Source organism: Lynx canadensis, chromosome A2 (genome assembly GCF_007474595.2).
Source record: "Lynx canadensis isolate LIC74 chromosome A2, mLynCan4.pri.v2, whole genome shotgun sequence".
Classification (NCBI taxonomy): domain Eukaryota; kingdom Metazoa; phylum Chordata; class Mammalia; order Carnivora; family Felidae; genus Lynx; species Lynx canadensis.
In genome coordinates this window covers 14001280-14014556 of record NC_044304.2, presented here as the reverse complement: position 1 = coordinate 14014556, position 13277 = coordinate 14001280, and the positions used below count along the sequence as shown (strand labels likewise).

Below are 13277 nucleotides of genomic sequence, written 5' to 3'. Positions count from 1 at the left end.
GGGGTTCAGCTCCTTGGCCAATGGCAGTTAGGAGCCAGATTCTCCCACTGAAGCCTCCAGCAGAGCCAGAGAAGCTATGAGAGCAGGAAAGCGAGCAATGCATCTGGGACGGACTGGTTTGGGGCCCACCCAGAGGGGCACATGCTGATTCTCACCTATGCCCAGCGACCAGGAATGGCCTCCCCTAGCAGACTGAGGGAGGAGGCTGCGGCATCTGAGTCACCGGGTTCCTGTAAGAACATTTGGCCCCATGTGGGCTGTCACCAATCGGGAACACGGCCCCCGGAGCCCCTCCGTGTTGCCTTCCCCGCGGCTTCCCGCTCTCTGTTCCCACAGCTGTTCCTTTAAGGCCACAGAAGGAGAGTAGGAGGAGAGGGCAGGCAGAGAGGAGGGCATGTAGGAATTTGGGAGCTCGGGGGAAGGGAACTTCCCTGACTAACGGTCCAGTGTGTCCTGGGGCTGTCTGAGCCTCAGGACTCTGTCTCAGATAAGAAAACTGAGGCTCAAAGAAAGGGAGGGTCTGTCCCCATTCTGTACATGTACAGATACCGGATTCTCTCTCAAGAGCTGAAACCTGGCCTGGAGCCTGCAATGTAAATCTGATCACGTCCCTTCCTCTCTGTCTCCAAACTCCCCCATGGCTCCCCGGTGCCCTTGGCGTGAAACCCGCACACCACATCGCCGCTTATGAGATCTTACCTGGCCCCTGTGACCTCCTTCGCCTTCAGTGACCCCTACTCTCTTCCTATTCACTCCTCTCTGGACCCTCACTGTTCCTCCAGCATACTCAGCCCATCCCCACCTCAGGGCCTTTGCATATGCTGTGCCCTCTGCCCAGAGTACTCTTTGTGAATTATTATCCCCGTCTGATCCGTCAGGAAAGGTGCAAAGAGAGGAGCTCACATGCTCAGTAACATGCATCAAATTGGTGGAAGTCAGAATTTGCACTCAGGCCCATCTGACTACCTACTCAAGCCCTGTCCCACCAGTGGGACATTTAAGACAGGCCTCCAAACCAGTGCACCGTGGATCTGGAAGGTTCCCAGCCCCTCTAGGTCTTGCTGCCTCCAGCTAGGTACCAAAGACCCTGAGGCCTCGGACCCAAACCCCGCTGCTCAGGGAGCTCCTGGGCCAACCTGACCCCTAAGTCTCCGAGCGTCCCTACTGATGTGGCCGCAATTTCTCCGCCCCACTTTCTGCCCTTCACACAGAAGGATGGCAGAGTCTTCAAGGACGACACAGCCAAAAATAATCGGGCCCCGACCTACCTCCCAGAAGTGGGGCAGCCCCGCCCAGCCACCTGGCACCGCGGAGGTAATTAGTGCATGTGGCAAATGAGGGTAATTAGGTCTGTGGGAACCAAACCGCAGATCCAGGTTTGGAGTTTGGAGGGGGCTCAAGTGTTGCCCACCCCCACCCCCAACCCTCCCAGGTCCTGGGAGCTCAAGTCCGTAACCCAGTGTCAGGCCCCCTCCCCTTAGCCCTTTCATGCCTTCCTGGAGGCGGCTGGTTTAATGGATTTACTTTGTCCTTGTGCATAAGTTGAGTTGGATCTGAATTTAAGGTGGGATCACTTTCAAGTGATGAAAAATCACCAACATGGAGTCACCAAACTCTCCTACGCCATGACCCCCATGCTGGGAGATGCCAAGCCCAAGAGAAGCTTCAGCCCCGCCCTTGAGGTACCTTCACGCTGGGGGAGTCAGAGCTGGACACAGGCACCCCTAGTCCATAGGGATCAGGGTTGGCTCAGAAGGAGGGAGTGTGTTGGGCAAGGTCCAGAGGGAGACACGGAAGGGCTTCTCAGAGAAGAGGGCATTGGAGGTGGGACTTTGAGGGACGAATAGGAGCTTTTCAGGAGGATAAGCTCTGGTGGCTGGCCCAACTGGCCACGGCTGGGGGAATGGGGAGAAAGAGGAGGAGTGTGGCTGGGGGAGCATATAAGGGTCCCAGAGATAAAGATTTAGAAATCATCATGCCATTGGACCTCCTTCTGTCCTTGAAAGCTCATGCCTAGTTGGGATTCTTCAACCCCTGAAAGAAAATCTTAAGAATTTGGCTCAGGATCAAAAACCACATGCCCAGACGGCCAAGAATAAATATAATGTTTGTAACAACCAGCATTTGTTAAGCTCCTGGGGTCATGCCCTTTGCACACAAAGACTTGTTGGGTCCTTACAGGAAACTTCAGAAGTGAGTACCATTTTTATGCCCATTTTATAGATGGAGTAACTAAGGCACAGAGAGGGAAAATGTCTTCTTTAAGGCCACACTGCTGGTAAGAGGCAGGGCTGAGATGCACTCCCTGGTCACATGACTCTGGAGACCATCAAGGATCAATGCTGGGGTTTGGGGAGCCTCTCCTCCTTGAAGCATTTAAAGAGTTCCTGCTGCAGGTCAGTCCTGCTCTAGGTGCCGGGATAGAACCACAGAAGAGGTGGCTAGGAACCAAATCATGTCGTAAACGGATCGAAGTGGCCACTGTCCTCCATACCATGAGATCGGGCATGTGGCTTTGGGGAAGCGTGACAGACTTCCCCTGATCTGGTGGGACAGGAACCCTCCAGGGAAGAGAGACAATGTAGCTTCAGTCCAAAGGTGGGTCCGATTTAACTAGGCAGAGGCCAGAGACTAACCCAGAAGAGCCACTCTGCAAATGCAGCTTCTTTAGAGCCAAATAAACTTGTTCTACTCTCTGCTTGGTCCCATCTGTGACAGGCAGTTCATTTTCTGATATCCTCCCTCAGCACCAAGGGAAAGCTGTCGCTCATAATCAGTCACCCTGGGGTGGTGGCCTCTGCCCACACTGTAAGGACATCCCCAGGCAGAAGAGGTCTCAGGCTGGGGTGGAGGTGGCAGCTTGGGGCAGCCATGCTCGGGGCAGTCTATGCCCAGGGGAGAATGAGGAGCTGCCATCTTCAGGTCAGGGCTGCTCAAGGTGAGCCCCAGCCCAACCCCTCCCGGAAGCCTGAGGGGGGCCTGGGAAGTGATTCAACTCCCACTCTCTCTCATGTCGTTGCCTTCTGCCCACACAAGGGGTAAAGTCTACCTGGGCCCCTCTCCTGGCCGCCCCCACAGAGTGGCCACATGGCCGTGGCCCTGCAGCCGGCCAGCACTCGGCACACCCTGAGTGGCTTCCAGAAGCCTTGGCCCTGTCGGCACCTTTCCCAGTTACTTAATTTTTTTTTTTTTTTTTTTTGTAATAAGGAAAAGTCACTCTTTGCACAGAACAGACGGTATTTTCTTTGTTCCCCACAATGTTCAAAGCGTTTTGTGGCTTCAGGCCTGAAAGCAAAGCCAAATCCTTTGCTTGTGCAGATGCCTTGTGAAGTTAGAAGCAGCTGGGGAAACTGAGGCCGCAGGCTCTGTTTCCCTAGCATTGGTGAGCAGTTCCTCTCATACTGGCTGAGGCTGAGGCTCCAGGACGGGCCAGCCCTCCCCAAAATGCCCAGATCTGGTCATGACCCAAGTAATAAACAGGTAGTACAGGTCAGGGGTCACACAGAAAGTGATGGGGGCATAGCGCAGAGCACAGCGAGATCTCCCTCCAAGCCCAAGACAGAGAAGTTTCCAGGCGGAGAGGGGGCAGTGGTGCTGAGCCTGGAAGGACAAGGCGGAGTATATGCCTGCAGAAAGGTGGAAGGATCCGGTTGGGCAAAGACCTGAAGCGAAATAAACCCTGATCTTGGCCTGGGAATAAGTCTCCTGAAACGACATGACCAGGAATTCACCTAAAAGTAATTTGAAGATAGCTACCAGCCTAGATGTAGGATTCTTGTCAGGGAAACAGAAATAAAGGAACAGAGAAAGGAGACGGGACGAAGAAGTTGAAAAACAAAACCTGTGAGGTGGTCGGCAAGCTCAAACATGAGGTTCAGGCAGCTCTCTGCCCATGGACCCCGGTCCCCCTGCTTTAATAAAATCGCCTTTTTTGCACCGAAAACATAACAAGACAAAACAAAACATGAGGTTCAGAACTTTAGGGAACTGTGGGCCTTGGTTCTGAGGAGCTGCCGTGCCTCTGTCCATGAACCCAATGGCACTGTGTGACTTTGGAGGAGGCCAGAGAAAGGGCAGCCACAGGACTGACCAGCGGGCCCCACAGGTGGACTTGGGCCTGGGGAGGCTGAGCCTGGCTCAGCTCCAGAAGGACCCTTTCCTGGCAAGTGCATGAAGGGCTCCTTCTGACCCAGGCCCGAGGACCTCCAGGGGATTCACTCATTCGGTGGCAATCAGGCCCCAATGTTCCCTCTGCCCTAGGTTCTGGGACCCTATAGCATAGCAGTACTGATAATCTAACCATGGCTGGCACTGTTAAACCATCCCCTTGAGGGAGACCAGGTGGACAGAAGCCCGTCCCCAACTGGGGATCAGAGCTGGGTGGGAAGTCAAGCAGGAAGGATTCTGAACGGTGCACCCCTGATCAAGCCTCATTAAGTGCCTGCTGTTTGTCTCTCTCTCTCAGCCTCTTCCAGCTCTCCCTGCCTGTTTCTCTTTCATTTCCTGGTAACACCTACTGAGCACCTACTGTGTGCAGGCACCCACCTCTGTGCGGTAGAGAGGCCCCTGTCCCTGGATCCCTGTCAAGGGGAGAGGGAATCCCATCAAAAGCAGAAAGTCATGACCTCAGGCAGTGAGAAACGTGGGCAGCAGTGACCTGGAGGGTCAAGGCCACCCCTGACGGGACGATGAAGCCACACGCTCCTTCTGTCTCCTGTGTCTCTCCCCGGTCTTTCTATCTCGGGGTCTGGGTCTCTGTCCCCATCCCCACCCCCTGTCCCTCTTCCCCGTCCTTAACCCCTTCCCCGCCGGTCCTCTCCCGCCTTCCTCCCAGCTTCCGCCCCTCCCTCTCCCCCTCCCCCCCCCCGCCGCGGAGGGCCGGCAGGGGGCGCTGCGGGGCAGCCTCGGAGGCCCGGGGAGGCGGGGCGGGCGGCGGCCGCGTCGGGACCGGCCGCGATGGGACCGGAGGCGGCGCGGGCGGCGGCGGAGGCGCAGACAAAGGCGCGGGCGGTGCGGAGGGCGGCGCGGAGGGCGGCGCGGAGGGCGCGGGCCCCGGAGCCAGCAAGCGAACGGGGCGCCCGGCTGCGGGGAATCGGCGCCGCGGGGCAGCACCCGACTCGCGCCCGGACACTCGCGGGGCGCCGAGCCCGCAGGGTGAGCCCGGCTGTCCGAGCCTGCGTCGGGGACGCGGGGGCCCGCGAGGTTCTAGGGCCGGGGGAGGGCGCGGGGGTCCCCGAAGTTCCGGACACGGAGGCTGGGTGCGGCTCGGGAGCCCCGAAGTTCCAGGGCTTGAGAGGGCGCAGGGGCCCCGAAGTTCCGGAGTCGGGGTCGAAGAGGGCACCGTGCGAGGGGTTCCCAAAGTTCCGGACCCGGCGTTGGAGGAGACTGCGGTGTCCCCGACGTTCCGGGCCTGGGAGAGTGAGGCGGCACGAGGGAATCCCGAAATTCCGGACCCGAGGCTGGAGGGGTGGCAGGGAATCCCCGAAATTTAGCAGTCGGAGGTGGCGCGAGGGATCCCCGAAGTTCTGGGGCTGGCGTTGGAGGAGGCGGAGAATGTGTCCCCGAAGTTCTGGACCCGGAGTTGGGGGGCGTTGCGCCCGTCTCGGAAGTTCCCTGGTCGAGGGTGGCACTTCCCGAAGTTGGGGCGCGCATTGGGCGCCCCGCTTCTGACGCGGATGGGAACTGCTTCCTTACTGAATATCAGGCCCCCCGGACTGGGACGCATGGGGTGGGGCTTCGCCCCCACACGCGACTGGGGATCCTGGGCACCGGGCGGGGTCTGGGCCTCCTTCGGGAGCCCCGCGGTCAGAGGCGTCTGAGGCACATGACTAGTTGGTGAGTAACTTTCCCCAAAGCTGCAAGTCTCGGCAGGACTGTCAGGGCCGGAAGGGCCTGTGTTCCTGGGACCCCTGCACCCTGGAACCCTGCTTCGACCCAGGACCCGCTCCCAGCCCCGGCCAGAGCTGCCGCCCCTCCCCCACCCAGGGGCTCCGGTTTCAGACCCTGTGACCGGGGCAGCAGCTGCCCAGGACAGGGTGGGGGGGCATCCCTCCTCTGACCAAGGAGGCCGCTCCCCTGGGGACTCCCTTCCCCCACCTTGCCACCTCCTTCCGCCAGGTCCCTCCTGGATCCTCCACAGATCCCCCTGGTACAGGTTTTGGGGGCACAGAGGTGAGGGTCGGGAATTCTCCAGGGCAACTGTTCCTGGTTTCTATGGGGTTGTGGCTGGAGGAACCAAGAGAGGCTGGGGAGCCCCCTCTCCCAATCCTTGGTCCCACCCAGCCCTGCATGGATGGTATTGGGGTTGAGTGGTCATGGGCCATCTGGCACCAGAGTAAACTTGTTTGGCTACATCTTATCTTTTTAACTAGGCTGGGAGCTACCTGGGGGTTTGGACTTTGACTCCAAGATGTGCCTCTGCCCTAGAGTGGAAGCCGAGGTGTCTCTCTGTGGGTTCGGTGGGGGGACTGGTCTCCCAGTAGGCACCTGGTGATGCCCTACATTTTGATAGAGATCCTGGTTTGGGGAGTGATGAGTGAATGTGGCAGAAAATCCCAAGCGAGTGTTGGCCTTGGCCCTTCTCTACCCAGCCCCAAGATTGAGGGGGTTTCTCTGGGACTTCAGTACCTAGCATGCTGAGAAGTTTACACTGGGCTATCAGGGGCCACCTGGCTCCTCTTAGAGAGCCATCTCCTGCTCAAGGTGTTGTGAGAGCTTCCTCCAGGGCCGTTTTGCTCTGGGTGATCTGCTGATTCTCTCACCTTTTTGACTGAGGTTCTATGAATGGTGTATGTATTTGGTCGTGCTTCCTGAGGTTGGACCTGCTTGGTTTCCCTAAGCCTGTCCTGGGGAGACACTCACAAGCCCCCTGTCCCCCACAGAGGCTGAAACCACACCTCCTGCCATCCTTCTGGCTGCCTCTTGGAGCCCACCCAGCCCAGCCTGACCAATGTCCACAGCCAGGTGAGTCCCTGCCTCCGCAGCTTGGCCCTGAGTCCCCCCCCCCCCCGGGGATGCCCAGCCCTGCTGAGAACACTCTCCCCATGCAGGGAGCAGCCCATCTTCAGCACAAGGGCGCACGTGTTCCAGATTGACCCGGCCACCAAGCGAAACTGGATCCCAGCGGGCAAGCACGCGCTCACTGTCTCCTACTTCTATGATGCCACCCGCAATGTCTACCGAATCATCAGCATTGGGGGTGCCAAGGTCCTGGCAGGGCCTGGGTGGGGTGGCAGGCCCAAGGGGTCTCAGCAACAGGCCTGGGTCTGGTCGTTGCCTTGCGGGGTGCCTGGGGGCTGGGGTTGGGGAGGAGCCCTGGATCAGGTCTCCCTCCCGAAATGGCTCAGACCAAGGATCTCTGAGGAGCTAAGACAAAGTGATCCAGTGGGGGTTTCCTATTCATTATTATCGTCAGTCTCATCAACCTTGAACTTTGCTCCCCACCTCTCCCCAGGCCATCATCAACAGCACTGTCACCCCCAACATGACCTTTACCAAAACCTCCCAGAAGTTTGGACAGTGGGCAGACAGTCGTGCCAACACTGTCTATGGCCTCGGCTTTGCTTCTGAGCAGCATCTGACCCAGGTGGGCTGGTAGGATGACACGGTGGGAGGGATGGAGCTGGGCCTATGTCTTCTGGGTATACTGGGGCCCCTGGAGGTACTGGGTTTCCAGTCTTCCCAGCTGTAGAATGGGTATCAGAAAAAGCCGAAAGTCCCTTCCTGGTTCCCTGGCTCATGTCTCAGCTCTGCTGGCCACTTGTTCCAATTTTGGACACACCCTACCCTTCTCTGGGTGCCTGGGATGGGCTAAGAGTTCCCTCACACACCCTAGCCCTACCTTCTTCATTGCCTCCCTCCACCCTCTGCTGTCTCTAGGCTTCAGTATTGTCTCATCCATTGTTTCCCTGGATGGTTAGTGCTTTCTGATTCCTAATGAGATCGTGAGGATTTTCTTCTCTTCCAGAAGCTTTAATTTTCCTTTCAAATTTAGGTCTTGAATTAATTTCTGTGGGTGGTATAAGGTAGGAGTATTTTTTCCCACTGAGTATTCAGTTGCTCTTAGACTGTTTTTTGAAAAGATCATCCCCCTTCCCTCCCCCCAACCCCCCACCGCAATGAATTGCACTGGCCCCTTTGCCCCAATCGAGTGACTGTGTGTATGTAAATATTTTCTTTAAAGAATGTATTTTCACATTAAGGAAATTTATTTGAAAATGAAAAACAGTGAGTGTGTCCTACCCCAACTGGAAAACTGGTGTATAAGTGGTAAATGTAAATATAAGTACAGTAAAAATGAGAAAAGGGTGATTTACTTGCCCACTGGCTACAGGTGCCTCTAAGAGGCTCTGAGCCCAAGACCTGCTTTCTCTTTGTTATAAAAAGATATTCACAAGTGTCCCAGGCATTCCAGACAGCACTCACCTGAGGCTCTCCTTGCTGAAATAAGCCTGACGGAGAGGAAAAGGGGATCGATCCCTTTTTCAAGGTGCCTCAATGTAATACACTTCCGTGAACATCCCACCCTCCACCATGATACTCAATCTGATCACTGGGGACATTTTCTAAGCCTTCTTACCACTCTTCTAGTTCATGAGATGAACTAGTTCATGAGATGCTCCTGAAGTCGCCTCCATAGTGACACGGCTGGTGCTGGGGGTGGGGGGTGAGGGTGACCTAATGGGGCTCTGGGAGAGGGGGCTGGGTTTTCTTTGATTGTTTGTTCTGCCTTTCCCCCCCTCCCCCAACCCCACCCCAGTTTGCTGAGAAGTTCCAGGAAGTAAAGGAAGCAGCGAGGCTGGCAAGGGAGAAATCTCAGGATGGCGGGGAGCTCACCAGTCCAGCCCTGGGACTCACTTCCCACCAGGTCAGCACTCCTTGTCCCATGCCTGCCAGTCACTCAACTGCTATTGAGGGTCCAGGTGCTGTGCGCGTGCCCAAGACCATATGCTCACAGATTGTGTAAAGCTAGACCTGTAACAGAAGCCTTGGAGGAAAAGTGGCAGGAGCACATTCTGGACGGCTGGCCTAGCCTTAGATCAGGGGAGGCCTAGAAACCAGCTTGGGGCACCTGGGTGGCTCAGTCGGTTGAGTGACTGCAGCTCAGGTCATGATCTCAGGGTTCGCAAGTTCAAACCCCTCGTCAGGCTTGCTGCTGTCGCACAGAGCCTGCTTTGGATCCTCTGTCCCCCTCTCTCTCTGCTCCTCCCCCACTCGCACTCTCTATCAAAAATAAACATTAAGGAAGGAAGGGAGGGAGGGAGGGAGGGAGGGAGGAAGGAAGGAAGGAAGGAAGGAAGGAAGGAAGGAAGGAAGGGGAAAGAAATCAGCTTAGATGGCAGAGTAAAAACCTGACGGTTGAAATGGCTAAGTAGAGGGGTAGAGTAAAAAAATTGTCCCTGGGGCACTTTCCTCTATTAATTTATTCAGCATGATCTACTGACCACCTACTGTGTGGGAAAGAGGGTTAGGGAGTTGAAAAAGTAGGCTGGTCCCTGCCCTCAGGGCTCATGGTCCAGGCTGGGAGGGGGATTTATAATGAATTCAGCCTAGTAGAAGGCTTCCTGTCAGAATCTTAAAAGCATGTTGAAATTTGGCCCCAGGGAAGGGCATTGCTGTGAAGGAATAGCATAGAGATTTCACATTGCCCCCACCCCCTTGCAGATTTTGAATATCTCAGTGGGTTTATTTAGACCAGCAGGCATCAAGTGCGCTCCTGGGAGCTTGGTGAGAGCCCAGGCAGGCAAGGTGGGGGTACAGTGCTCAGAACTCTGGTCCAGGGACCATGGGGAGCCAGAGAGGGTGGAAGAGGAGAGGAGGAGCGCCCTCCCATCCCAGTGCTGGAAAGGACCCCTGTCCTCAGTCACAACCCCAGTAACATCAGCCCTGACCCCAGCCATGACCTGACTGGTCCTTGGCTGAAGCCACCCCCCCCCCCAGTGTGACCCCGCTTCTGCCCACGCCTTTAGGTGCCCCCAAGTCCTCTCGTCAGCGCCAACGGCCCCGGCGACGAGAAACTGTTCCGTAGCCAGAGCGCGGACGTCCCCGGCCCCGCAGAGCGCGAGCGGCTCAAGAAGATGCTGTCCGAGGGGTGAGGGGGTAGGGCCGGGCATAGGGCGTGGCAGGACTGCTGGCACGGAGAGGGACTTCTCTGAAGTCGAAGGGCGGCGGGATCTGTGTACCCAAGGCCGGGGGAAGGAGAGGCGGCTGACTCCGATCCTGCCCCTTCTGGAGCCGACCTCGCCCCTGGAACGCCCTCCCGCTTTGACCACGCCCTCTCGGGGCGGACCCTGCCCCTACCTCGCCGGCTCCTCGGGGCTAACCGTGCCTCTTTTACGCCTCCCCGGCCAAATTCTAAACCGCCGGGTGCCTCCCCACCCTCACCCCGTTCTGGGCACACCCCGATGGGCTGACCCCGCTCCCCATTCCGTCTGTCTCCCTGAGCCGACGCCAGGCACCTACTTTCACCTCGCCCCCGACGAGATCACGCTACCCCGCGAAGTCCCCACCCACGGCCCCGCCCCCCAGCACCGCCCCGCCTCCGGCACCGTCCTGCCCTGCCCCCAAACGCAGCGCTGCCCAGCCTCGCCCCAGCCAACCCTCGCGTCCCTGCAGCTCCGTGGGCGAGGTGCAGTGGGAGGCCGAGTTCTTCGCGCTGCAGGACAGCAACAACAAGTTGGCGGGCGCCCTGCGAGAAGCCAACGCCGCCGCCGCCCAGTGGAGGCAGCAGCTGGAGGCCCAGCGTGCAGAGGCCGAAAGGCTGCGGCAGCGGGTGAGGGGACCCCTCCCTCCCAGAGACGCTCAGTGGCCCCCGGCAACTGTGGAGCCCCTGCCTCCGTCCTGGGTTCACTGACTGGATGTGTGATCTCAAGGCTGTTCCCCTGAGCCTCAGTTTCTTGTTCTGTAGTACGGGTTTGAGATCATGTCACTCTTTGTCAAACCCTGAAGTCCTGCCTGCTTCAAGTTGGTAGCCTGAATCAGAGGGGATGAGTACCTAGTCACAGGTGTGCCTGAGCAAGGGGCAGATTCCCCGGGGGTCAGGAGAGCGCAGGCCGGGGGTCTCAGGGGCTGACATGCCTGTCCACACAGGTAGCAGAGCTGGAGGCCCAGGCAGCCGCGGAGCCACCCTCAGTCAGTGAGAAGGAAGGGCCAGGCCAGTCACTGGAGCAGCTGGAGGCGCTAGTGCAAACCAAGGACCAGGTGAGGGTTGAGTGCGTGTCCCTGGGCTTCACCTTCCCTGACCCCTCACGAGGGAGCCAGGAACCCCAGAAGAGACCCTGGGAACTCTTCTCTAGGAGATCCAGACACTGAAGAGTCAGACCGGTGGGGCCCGCGACTCCCTGGACGCCACCGAGCGCGAGGAGACGCAGCAGAAGGTGCAGGTGTGTGTCGTTGTGGGGGGGTTGGGGGGCGTGGGGTGCCTGTCGAGAGCCAGCCAGCCCCCGGGGGTGGGACAGACCTGGGATCTTTCCTTCCCGATGGGTCCTGGGCAGCTATGTGCCTCCCCGAGCCTGTTTGTTCACCCGTAGGTGGGATCAGGAAGACAGTTACCTAAGGTTGTGAAGGACTGGGATGACCAGGTGCATGGAAAGCCTCAGTTGCAGCCAGTGTTTTGGAAAGGATGATCATCGGCACAGTTTTTCACATTCTTTCATTCAACAAGCCGTTTTTGAGTCCCTGCTGAATTCCCATGCTTGACCCCATCAAGTCCTCACACATCCCCAGCCTGAGATCAGGAGACTGCATTTGAACCCAAGTCTGACTAGCCTGGCTTTTTTTTTTTTTTTTTTTTTTTTATGTTCATTATTTTTGAGAGAAAGAGTGCATGAAAGAGTTTGGGGAGGGGAGAGAGAGGGAGACAGGATTCGAAGCAGGCTGCTGGCTGACGGCAGGGAGCCTGATGTGGGGCTGGAATTCACAAACCCTGAGATCATGACCTGAGCCGAAGTTGGATGCTTAACTGAGCCACCCAGGCGCCCCTGGCCTGGCTTTCATTGAAGACTTTATCTGAGAAATGTTCACGGGACACGTTCTGAGTCCCGCAGGTGAAGATGTCAAAGGCTCTAGTGACCCAGAAGAGAGAAGTTGGGGAAATGCTTCTCTTGCCTCCTGGGCAGAGTGCACGGCATGTGCAAAGACCCTGAGGTGGGGAGACGCTCAGTATAGTCAAGGACCCACAAGGAAGCCAGCGAGGCTGAGTTGGAATGAATAAGGAGAGGAAGGAGGGGAGTGGAGTTTGTTCCCAGCCTCATGGGGTCACAGGAGGGTTTTGAGCAGAAGAGGGATGTGATCAGTTCCATGGCATTCAGATTGGCCAAGGGCCCATGGAGTGTCTTGGGCAGAAGCTGCAGGGAGGATAAGAGACTAAGGCATGGCCCAGAGTGGGGTCTGATGGGATGACACTCAGAGGCTGGATGCCCCACGCAGGGCTGATGACCCTTAAGGCTTCTTGGGGCCTCAGATCCTGCCTATCGTCTCCCTGCAGGACCTGGAGACCCGCAACGCCGAGCTGGAGCACCAGCTGCGGGCAACGGAGCGCAGCTTGGAAGAGGCGCGGGCCGAGCGGGAACGGGCACGGGCTGAGGTGGGCCGGGCCGCACAGCTGCTGGACGTCAGGCTGTTTGAGCTGAGCGAGCTGCGGGAGGGCCTAGCCCGCCTGGCAGAGGGCACGCCCTGAACCTGGCTGCGGGGTCTGCGTGGGAGCCGGGGCCTGCAGGAGCTGGTTTTATACGCAGGATTCCCGCCTGGGGCACGAGCCGGGCCGCAGGCGGCACAGTGGGCCGTTCACCCTGGCAGGGACTGGGGGCCTAACTCAGCCCGGGGAGGGCCTGGCCATAATGCCTCAGCTGGCCCTGGCCGCTCGCAGCTCAGGGGCTGTTTTGGGGCTTTTCGTTGTGTAGAATTTCTAGAATCCCCAGGGCGCGTGCTGGTGCCCACATTACATTTCTAAGAGTGGCTGTGCCTGTGTGTGTTGTGTGGGCACCGAAGCATCTAACCGCCGTCCCTGGACCCCTCTACCTGCGTCCTCTGCGATGCACCTCAGCCGCCTTCAGGCTGTGTACGGCTTAGTAAACCACTTGCCAGTGAGGAGAGGGAGTGTCAGAGCCTGACGAGCATGCCCAGGCCACACAGCCAGGAGCCTGGCTCTGCCCAGCATAGCTGTCCCTACCCACCCCGGGCTCAACTCACGTCTGGACCGGTTTGCCCTTAGGTGGCCCTTGGTTAAGCACCACCCCCCTCCTTTACTCTGGCTAGAAACCCCAAATCCCACCAGGTGA

General features: G+C 58.0%; 1 protein-coding gene across 3 annotated transcripts; it reads left to right on the top strand.

Moving 5' to 3' along the window:
- The first annotated feature begins 5066 nt into the window (after positions 1-5066).
- On the top strand, positions 5067-12954 carry HOMER3 (homer scaffold protein 3). Of its 3 annotated transcripts, none has more exons than XM_030305009.2 (10): positions 5067-5154; positions 6882-6963; positions 7050-7206; positions 7454-7585; positions 8759-8866; positions 9969-10090; positions 10615-10771; positions 11089-11199; positions 11295-11381; positions 12485-12954. In XM_030305009.2, exons 2-10 carry the CDS (start codon positions 6950-6952, stop codon positions 12674-12676), a joined length of 1080 nt encoding a protein of 359 aa, XP_030160869.1. In that variant the 5' UTR covers positions 5067-5154; positions 6882-6949; the 3' UTR covers positions 12677-12954. The 3 variants fall into 3 exon arrangements, with proteins under 3 accessions (XP_030160869.1, XP_030160879.1, XP_030160888.1); XM_030305019.2 differs by lacking the exon at positions 5067-5154 and adding an exon at positions 5521-5835; XM_030305028.2 differs by lacking the exon at positions 5067-5154 and adding an exon at positions 5842-6439.
- Positions 12955-13277: the final 323 nt, after the last annotated feature.

What these genes read in the sequence shown, in the direction of transcription:
- HOMER3 (XM_030305009.2), top strand. An exon ending in CTGAGCAGCATCTGACCCAG is followed by an intron (nt 7,586 to 8,758) that starts GTGGGCTGGTAG and finishes ACCCCACCCCAG; the next exon opens with TTTGCTGAGAAGTTCCAGGA. An exon ending in AGACGCAGCAGAAGGTGCAG is followed by an intron (nt 11,382 to 12,484) that starts GTGTGTGTCGTT and finishes GTCTCCCTGCAG; the next exon opens with GACCTGGAGACCCGCAACGC.